The sequence below is a fragment of the Pseudomyrmex gracilis genome, unplaced genomic scaffold (assembly GCF_002006095.1).
Source record: "Pseudomyrmex gracilis isolate BER0280 unplaced genomic scaffold, ASM200609v1 scaffold_1026, whole genome shotgun sequence".
In the NCBI taxonomy this organism is placed as follows: Eukaryota; Metazoa; Arthropoda; class Insecta; order Hymenoptera; family Formicidae; genus Pseudomyrmex; species Pseudomyrmex gracilis.
In genome coordinates, this window is record NW_018021610.1 from 2,347 (window position 1) to 13,086 (window position 10,740).

General features: G+C 38.1%; 1 protein-coding gene across 1 annotated transcript in view; it reads left to right on the plus strand.

Annotated features, from left to right (window-relative positions):
- Positions 1–47: 47 nt before the first annotated feature.
- LOC109861780 (sodium-dependent multivitamin transporter-like) overlaps positions 48–10,740 on the plus strand; it is a gene marked incomplete at its 5' end in the record, with an annotated part of 35,863 nt that continues 25,170 nt past the window's right edge. Inside the window, one exon of the mRNA XM_020441583.1 lies at positions 48–538. Within this exon, the coding sequence (XP_020297172.1) occupies positions 48–538 (491 nt within the window). The remainder of the gene's footprint in view (positions 539–10,740) is intronic.

The window sequence follows — 10,740 nt, forward strand, 5'->3', positions numbered from 1 at the left end:
TATTTATCTTTTTATTTTTGAATTAATTAAAAAATGGTAATTTTTAGGGAATTGTCGTAATAAGTGGTGCGATTTCGGTCGGATTGGTATTTCTGGTTGAGCGACTCGGACCAGTGTTCCAAATATCTGTCAGTATGCGTGGCATAACCGATGGACCATTGCTGGGTCTCTTCGTGCTAGGAATGGTAGTACCCTGGGCGAACACAAAAGGTGTGTTATTTGGTGGCTGTGTCGGTCTCATCAGCATGTTCTGGCTAGTAGGAGGCGCTCAATGGTACATTATGCATGGTAGCATGAAGTATGATTCGCTACCTACGTCAGTGGACGGTTGTCCATTTAATGAAACTTTGTCGACTGCGACAACACCTAGTTGGAAGGATCACGACGAAGAGCCAATGAAATTGTTTCAAATATCTTTTATGTACTATAACATAATAGGAGCGACAATCGTTATCGTCATTGGTACTATGGGAAGTTATTTTTTTGGCACGGATCTGGCAAGCGTGAATCCTGATCACATTACACCGATGATGAAACGGTATGTAGTAAAGAGTTTTGATATTACATTTTGCAGTCTCATCTTTATATAATATTATATTTCTTTCTTTTCTTTTTTATTTTTATTTTTATTGGAGTCGAATCTACCGTATTAAGGCTTCTACTGCGTTCAATTCGAAAAGAGAAACCAAAAGGCCAAAAAACTTGTTCGTTTCGCGCCTCTACTAGAAAATTTTCTCACTTCATTGCTATTAGCTGTGATTAAGTGTTCCACCCATTCCATCATATATGTAACGCTCTTAGGGAGAGGTCAGATAGTGCGGAACGTGCATTATGCGAATTTACGGAATGAATTCCGGTCACTCATAGACATTCCGCAAATTCCGTTATGCAAAACTGTTTTCTGATGTCCTATTGAACGGGATTGGTTGCGCAATAGGACGCTGATTAATTGTAAGAGCCTTTGTATAGATTCCTTTCATTGGATCTATCAGAATAGTAATTGCTAGCGCGGAAAATGTTCAGTACAAAGGAGAATGCTCCGATGATCTTGATCTTGACATATGTTGTCAAGAACATGTCCCTGAGTAACAATGTAAAAGTTTTAACCATCGCTCATTGTTCATAGTAGAATAGAATAGAATATATATGATTTATTGATTCTTTTTATTAGGATTACAATTTTCCATTACACTTCTATTATGAACGTTTGCTCTTAACATCATTCCTTATATCTAACTTAACCTAATTTACAACATTTTATCGCTAACTTCTTCTACTTACTAGACTAAACTATCCTATCTATATACACACACTTATATATACACGCTCTAGTCTCTATCCGTACACCTCCGCTGCCGCTAGACCTTCTCTATCATCAACTCATGCTTCTTTTTTCGTTCATACTCTCTCACTCATACTCATTTATTCTTCTCTCTCACTCATACTCATTTATTCTTTTCTCTTCTTCGTCTCCTTCTCTCCCTATTAATCCCCTTTTTCCTATTTACTCTATTTACCCTCCTCTCATCCCCTTCTATTCTTTCAACCTATTCAACCATTTGTCTTCTTCCTCTTCCTCCTCCAACACCTTCTCCACCATCTCCTCCCAACTTCCGTCTGCCCTCCACTCCCACAATCCTTCTACACATGTTTCCATTCCTCTATCTTCATACCACACATCTTACATAATCTCTTCTCTTTCTGCTCTCAATATTTCTCTCCTCTCATTTTGTTCTCCAGCCTATACTTTGCTATCTTCTGCCACCTATGTTCCCCCCATTCCTTTTTTAAATATCTCGGTATCTCCTCTTTTTTAATTCACTTGTACCATACATTATACCTTGATTCTTCAATTCTTTCTGTTTTCTCTTCCCTTTGCAGTACTCTGTCTTTCCAGCAAAATCCATGGGTTCTCTTTTTTCTTCTTAGTTAGTTCATTTTCCTCTACCTTCAACATATTTCCTTTTTTCTTTTCCATTCCGAAATCTTTCCTCTCCCTGCTTCCCTCCTTTTAACTTCATCCCAACATTTTGCTATCCCGCTCCCTCTCTTCGTAACCCTATGCCTGTTTCTCTGCTCTCCCTCTTAACAGCTCTCTCTGTAGCTCTTCCCTAAGTAGATAACCCGGCGTTCTTCACTCTATTCCCTACTTAAATACTTTTCCTGTACTCTTTGATCTCTTTTTACTCTTTCCACCCCGTACCCTAATACCGACCATACTAAAACGCTAAACAACCATAATTTCTTTCCCCAATTGCTCCTAAACCTTCTCTTTCCTATTCCCCACACCACTCATTACTGCTACCCTTTTCCTTAATCTTTCTCTAATATGCGCCTCTTCTCCTCCTATTTCTCTAAAACACATAACTCAGATATCTAAATTCTTTTTATTTCATCTATCCATTCTTCTCTCCACCACCACTCTGTCTTCTTATTTCTTTCTCTTTCTCTCCTTTTTGAATCTTATTATTTTCGATTTTCCTACATTTATTTCTAATTTCTTTTCTTTTAAATATTTCCCTAACTTCTTTATCATTCTTCTCATCCCTTGCTCTTTCTCCGCCAACAATACCAACATCGTCCGCGTATGCCAACGACCATATCTTCTTTCTTCCCACCTCAATCTCTTCCCACCCTTTTTTTCTAAAGAATTCCTCCATATCTGCCAGTAATAAATTAAATAAGCTTGAACCTAGCGGGCACCCCTGCTTCACTTTTTCCGTCCAAATTTCCTTACTCTCCTTGTCCTCTACTCTTATTTTAATCCTCGTTTCCTTATATAACTTCATATCTTATCAGACCCTCCCTCACTCCCCTTTCTCTTATTATCCTCTACAGTACTTTTTCGACTACTGTGTCAAACGCTGCTTTTAAGTCAATAAAAAAAGCAATTAATCTCTCTTCTTTTTCCACTAGATTTTTATTTATTACATAATTAAGCACATTCATGTTATTCATTGTTCCTCTTCCACTCCTAAAGCCTGTTTGCTTCTTCGATATTATTTCTTTCTTTTCTACTTCTTTCCTTAGCCTTTTCGCCAATATTTCTGCGTACACTTTATAAAGAATCGGCGCCAACGTCACTCTCCTATAATCTTTTACTCTGCTGCTTTTCTCCTTCTTTAAAATAAGCACTATTATCCCCTCGTTCCATTCTTCTATCTAACTTTTCCTTTCCAAATCCTTTCACATATCTTCCAAACCCACTTTTCTATACTTCCATACTTCTTTCGGAACTCCGTCCTCTCCTACCGCCTTCTCTTAAATATCCTTGATATTTTTTATCGTCCCCTTTACTTTCTCCTTACTTACTTACATCTCTTCATCTACTATCTTCCTTCCCTTTTTTTCCGTATTTACTATCCAGTCTACTCTTCACAATTGCCTCATGAAGTAACTCTCCCACTTCTTCATATTTATCCCACTGCATTCATCTTTTCTTCTCCTCTGTCCTGCTGGTTTTGCCTTTCTTGCATTCCACCCATCTATCATTTTTCTACTTATTCCTCTTTTCACATAGTTTTTTTTATCGCTTTTTCGTTCTCTTATATCTTTCCTTACTTTCCCCTTTCTCCACCTTGTTAACTCCTGCATTACTCTTTTCTTCTGTTCCCTGCACTCTTCATTGCACCCTTTACTTCTACCCTTCTCCTCCTCTCTTTTTTTTATTAATATCTTTTCCAACTTCTTTATTATCTCTCGCTTTTCCTTAACCTCCTTCTCTATCCTTCTACCTCTTGCATTTCCTTCCTTAATTACTGCCACCTCTTCTTCGTTTACCTTATTTTTCTTCTCTTTTCTCCTTTATTTTCCCCTCTACTACCTTGCCTTTCTCTGCCTCTCTTAACCAAACCACCACTGGTTGATGATCTGAATTACTTTTATTTCTTACCTCAAACCTTTCTATCTCTTCTTTTACCTTCGCCTCTCCTAATAGTGTCCTTTATTTTTTCTTCTTCTCTTCCCTTCCTCATCACTTATCTCTCCCTCTCTTTCTCTTATTCTGGCATTCAAATCCCTCCTTATACTTCTTCCTCTTTCTCTTCTATCGATCTTCTAACCACCTTTAACTTCCTCTCAATCCCACCTCTCACGTACATTTCTACAATCCTCCACCTTTCTTTTTATTTTTACTCTTCTTACCATAATCTCTTCTTCTTTCTTTAATCTTGTTTCTTTTCTTGATTCTATTTCCCTTTTAACTCCCATTACCGTCCCTTTTATCGCTCTTTCTTTCCTGTTTTTTCTATCAGTCCATTGTTTTTCCCTTATATTCTCTTATATACCTTTTCGGCAATCTACCCTCTTTCCTTTCCCATCCTTTCTTATCTATCTACGTCTCCTTAGTATCAGTATATTCTATTTTTTCAGTCTCTCTCAGAACTTTTTGTCCTCTTTAAGCCCGCCACGTTCCAAAAGGCCATTTTGCGTTTTTCTATTCTTTCCTTCTTCTTATCACTTTTTTTTATCCCTTTCTTGCCGGTTCTTTCTCCCTTCTCCTTTTTATTCCTATTTACCTTCTCTTCTCGCCCTTCTCTCCATCTCTGACTTCCCCCGCCTTTTTTCGTTCCTTCTCTTGATCCCTTTTCTCTGTATTTCTCATCCTCTCTAACCTCTTCCTCTCTTCCTCTCATCTTCTCAATCCTAATTTTGTTCCCTTTCACTCATGCACTTCCTTTTGTTCTTTCCTTTGCTAGTATTTCTTTTAGCTTTTTCTTCACTTCCCTTTCTTTCCTCGTTAAGTCTTCTTCTATCCATACCCGCTTTAAACTCTTTTTTCTTTTCCATATCAATTTTTTATCCTTCTCTTTTTTTACTCTTATCCAAACCTTTCATCTTTATCCATCTTTTCTGCGCTTATCTTCCTTATTTCCTTACTTTTCATCCCTATCTCTTTCAACACCTTTTCTATTTCCCATCTCCAATCCTCCTTCTCTTTCTGTACTCTTTTAATTCTCATGTTTTTTCTTCTCCTCTCCTCCCTGTTTCTCCATTTTCTTCTTTATTTTATTTAACTCCTCCCACACTTTTTGCTCTTCCTTTTCTTTCTCACTTTCCCTTTTTTCTTGTTTTTCTTTTTTTCCCTCTTTTCTTTTTTTTCAATTGGTGACCTTTGCGTCCTTTTGCTCTTTTTAAATACTCTCTCTTTCTTCTCCTCATCCTCCCTCCATTTCCACTCCTCTCTTTTTCTTTTCAGCGACTTTTTCAACATGGAGTATTCGCTTACTGTTCTCTCTCTCTCTCTTATCCCCTCCATTAATCTCAACAATTCTATCTTACTCTTCCCTTTTGCCTTATCTTCCTTCATTTTCCCCAGTTTTAAGTCTTTGCCCTTTTGCCACCAATTTAAACACACCTTTCTTGTTCCTTCTACACCACCTACACTTTTTGCACTTCTTCCAAACGCTACTCTCTCTACGTTTCGCTCTCTTTCTACGCTCTCTCCGCATCTTTACCTTAACTTCTTGCTCTCTTCGACTATCCATCTTAGGCGTCGTCTACAATACAGTCGTAAGCCGTAAGCCGTAAGCCGTAAGAAAGTGACCAATCACAATCGATTATTTTTCTGTGATTTGTCTGTGATTGGTCAATTTCTTACGGCTTACGGCTTATAACTGTATTGTAGACGACGCCTTACTGCTCCGTATGATTCCACCAACCCTGGCTAGTACGGTGCCGACCTGAAGCTCAATGTTACGGTGCAGACAATATAGTAGCCTCTCTCTCCAGCTGCTTTGTGCGCATGCGGTGAACATTCAAGCACGTTTGGGCATTTCTCTTTTTCGCATTCTTTCCAATGCTTTGTCTCGCTCGCACTCGCTTAGTAAACGCGCCTGCGCATAATGACGCTCGACTATCTATGCCCATATTTGGACTTCGTGCGTCTCCCTTTCTCGGGCTTCGTGCCTCTCATTGCGAAGATACGCGACTAGCCAGGGTTGGATTCCACGCCCCCGCGCCTTCACTCTAACCTTTACTCAGTGATGAAAGATCGAGCCCGCAACAACGAAAGCATTGAAGCGGTGGGAGCACGCACATAAGCAAAAATCGTCGTCCGTGACGCTTTGATACTCTTGTTGCTGCGGGCTCGATCTTTCATCACTGCCTTCACTCGCACAGCTCTCTCGCTTCTCCACACTGCTACTCCACTTAATTTTCACACAGTTCAATCTTGCCTGTCTAACGATTATGCTACCGGAAACGGAAGTCCCGCTCATTGTTCATTAAAAAGTTATAAACAAATTTCTTTAAAAATTTCAGTTTTTTGACACCGTAAGACTTTTTTGTTATTTTCGTTTGTGTTGTAAGCGTGTAGGCAGGGAAAGGCTACGTTTCCTGCAAGAAGAGTGGTTTTGGTCCTCTTCCATCTCCCCCCTAAATAAACCTTTAACTTAGGTTAAGTTTTTCCTAACATTGTAGGTTGAGTTAGATCTAGTCGGAAGAAGCAAGAGAAAGAGCAAAACTACTTCCCTTGCCTACACGTTTTTAACACGAACATAATACGTAAACGTTTTATGTTTGAAATACATTTATTGAATATTGTTTTTATCCAATGGATACAAAGTAGCCATAATATTAAAAATAAATATTTACAAAAACAAAGCACCCTTTGAGGTCAATGATTTTAACATATATTGTCAAGGACATTTTCCTAAACAGCAATTAAACGATTTTGACCGTTGCTCGTTGTTTGTTAAGAAGTTATAAATAAAAGAATTTACGTCAATAAACTTTTATTTTCCGACACCAGTACATTTTGTATCATTTTTCCTCTTTACCATATGTGGAATATTTTTTAATGTCATGTCTCTTGTTATTGTAATACATTATTATACATATTATTTGTTAGTTCGCAATTCAATATCATTTACTGAATATATTTCCGACATTATTGTAAAAAATTTGTCTATGCATTCCTCGTGTACATAACGGCATTTGAATAAAATCTCAGTTATGTACAATTTGTAATGTTCTATTGAAGTTTTAAAACACGGAATATTCTTTCATTCAAATTCTTTCAATATTTGCGTATAACAAATGGTATGAGGATCTATGAAATTTGCTTTGTGCTTTACGTATGATGAATGTAACTACGTATTGATGTTATTATATGCCTTCCAACAGTCACTGTGTATGATAGATCTAGGCGCAATGTGGTTTCTTATCTTTTTCAATAAAGGTTCCGCAGTAAGTTTTACGACAAATACAAGCAAAGCTACAAGGCCTACAAGACTACTTTGTTTATATTTGTTGGATGTCGAGGGGAGTGGTCAGTTTGGTGAATGAATATCCTTGTTTGAACCTCGAGAGATTCTTTATTGCTATTTCCTTCTTACAACGTTCCCTTACACGGCTGTTACTCACTGCGGTAAACTCTCCGACTTGCGGAGCCACACAGTGTGTTAGTTAGCAGTCTAATCCCAGTTTCTTCTCTGCTTCATCTGCGCGATCGATTTATAGTAGATCGATCGCGCCGATTCAGCAGGCCCACCGGCCCTAGCAACGGCCGTGTTAGTTACTGGTGCCGGTGTCGACACATGCCGCGTTGCACTTCGGACAATGCGGCGGTGTGTCGCACCCTGTGGCAACCAGCAGTTCTTCCTAGAACTGCTGCTGCCCCGCAACCTAACCAGATCATTGAGCAATGACAGTGATGTCTCATCACATTGCTCAATGATCTTACTTTACTTAACTCTACTTTAAAAATTGCTGCACAACATGTTCTTCTGTTTGTATTGTAACTGTGTAGACGGGGAAGGCTTTGCCCCCCACCCCACTGGGGGAGTGATTTTGCCCATACCTTTGCACCCCTTCAAAAAAAACCACGTATACTCTTGACATAAAGCGACACTTAAACAAAAAGCTGTTCTTCATTGTTTTCTCCAGAAGGTGCAGGGAAAGGGATACAGCCACTCTCTCTGTGAGGCAAAGCTCCCCTTGCTTACAGCACAAACAAAATGTACACAGTATCTGAAAATAAGAGATCATTTATGAAACTTCTTTTGTGTATAAATTTTTAAAAAACAACGAGCGACAGCTAAAATCTTCTGATTTTTATTCAGGGAGGTGTCCTTGACAACATATGTCAAGGTCATTAACCATCGAGGGTACTCCGTTTTTGTAAATATTTATCGTTTACATATGTATATGTGTAACTAAATCATCGAACTCAAAATGTTTTCGAAAATACTAAGAAGAAAAAAATATTCGTATTCGATTTTGTACTTCTACATCATTTTACTGAAATTAAGTACTATAATTTTTAAACATTTTTTGCTAAAAACTTTTTAATAAAAAACGAGCAACAGCTAAAATCTTTTGATTGTAACTCACAAAAATGTCCTTGACAACACATGTCAAGGTCAAGGTCATCGGAGCATCCTTCATTATATTGAACATTTACCATAAACCACATTATATAAAATATTTTATTTATATGTAGTAGATTACATATTTATATATAATTTTATTTTTTAAATTTGATAGGACAAACGTCATTTTACATGCATATAATTTTATTAAGTAATTGATTCATATAATAAATATTATATTTTTTAAATTTTAAGTACTATTCGTATTTTTTTGTGTATGTAAGATAAGTTTAATTACGTATTATATATATATATATATAAAGTTTAATTTTAACAAATATCTATATTTCTTCTATTAATAGTGTTACGTCCTGGAGATTCCACGGTTCCCTTTTTCTTGCAACGCGACGCGCCAACGCATAACAAATTCCCTTTTAGTAAATAATGAAAAGCAATAAATAATACGAACAGATCTCCTATCGTTTGGGAACTTAGACTCCACACGATAGGAGAGCAAACGGAAATCATATTGGCACCCGAAAAAATAAACCGCGCCTGGTAATAACCCGAAATTTTACGACAACGAGCAAGAAAAATTTATTGTTTAAACACCCTGAACAGCTTCCCAAACAAACCCGAATATCTCCGGGCCAAGAACACCACTTATAAAATTTAGAGCAGCCGGAGCAAATAGAACTTCGACGCCACGAATAATCTAAAATTTTATTATAAACAAATAGCAAAAGGTCTATGTGGGTAAAAAGGTCATAATCGAAAAAACAACACTCTCTCTTTTCCCTTTTCCAAAAAATCGGACGAGCCGACCAAGGCGAGAGATCGCCGCCGATTGGCGATCTCATAAGTTTACCCGACTAACTAATTAACAAATAGGAACCAGCGGGTCCCAACCGAGTTTTCCGATTGGAAGAAATTCGATGAGCACTCGCTTACTCAAAAAAATATATAAGACAGGACTCTCGGGGCTGGAGTCAGAAAAACTACTGCTTTCCCCGGGAGTGCCGCAGCAAATTTGCAACGAGTGGAGTGTCTAATAAAGAGTTAAGTGCGCGTTGTGCTAACACCAAACCGCATCGAACCGAACCAACCGCCATCGAACAACCGCCTTCGAGTCCACCGAACTAATCGGGAACTCACTCTCCTGCGAAGCCGCAAGAGCCTATAGAGAGGAAAAGGAGGAAGATCCTGGAAGGTCAACTAAGTAGTAAGTCTGCATTGTAAATCGTCTATATACATTTATACGGATGGTCCACTAATCGCGAACTCAACTTCCGGCTTTGCGACCGATTTTCGGGGAGAGCGAGAGAATCGATCCACACAATCAAAGTTCAGCTCCAATCGGAAGAGCTACTCGCGGTATCGAGCCGTTTTGGGTGGCATCCGGCTCTGGCCTTGATCGGAAGAGCTACTCATGATATCAAATCGTTTCGGATGGCATTCGGCCCTGATCTTGATTGGAAGAGCTACTCGTGGTATTGAGCCGTTTCGGATGGTATCCGGCTTGGGCCCTGATCAGAAGAGCTACTCGCAATACTGAGCAGTGTGCCCAGTTTTGACTCTCTTACAGCACGCTGCAGCAAGTGGAGGGAATACGCACACAGACCAGCAGCCGTGTACGTGTGCGCTCGACGCTTCGGCCGTCTTCGGGCGGTAGAAGAGAACAGAGATATGTTTACTGTCTCTTTCTTTCGAAATAGCTATAGCATACGCGGCTAGCGCGAGCGGCTAAAGACCGAAGCACAGACTTTTGCATAACGCATAACGCATAACGCATAAGACATAAGAGAATCAACCAATCAAAGCTTTCTGGAAACAAGAAGTAGGGATTAAAACGAAAAGCTGGATTAGTGGATTTTCTTATGTTTTATGCGTTATTTGTTACGCAAAAGTCTGTGCTTCGGCCTTAAGCTTCGCGCTAGCAGTTGTTTATCATTTTTCGCCGTTTGTTCTCGTTCTTGCACTTATTTACTTACAGAAATATTTCGATTAAATAAAAAAATATTAACACCATAAAAGAATAATTAGAAAACTGAAACATATGAGGAGCATAAATGAAAAGTAAAGAGTATAAATCCACTCATGGCCAATATGTACGTTTTTTTGTTTTAAACAAAAAAAGAAAAGTATACTTAATTATATATTTAGCAAAATTATTGTTAATATAAAATACATAAAGATAAAAATATATTTTAATGTTGTTTGTTACGTAAAAAATATTCTGTTAATATACTTTTTACTTTGCACTCGCAATTACATATAATATACTACTGTGATCAAAAAGTAAGGTGAATTTGTTTATAAAATGTAAATTCTTTATTTATTCATCCAAATCAATTTCATCCCCTTCAAAGTAATCCCCCCCAGATACAATGCACTTATGCCAACGCTTTTTCCAGTCCTCGAAACAGTC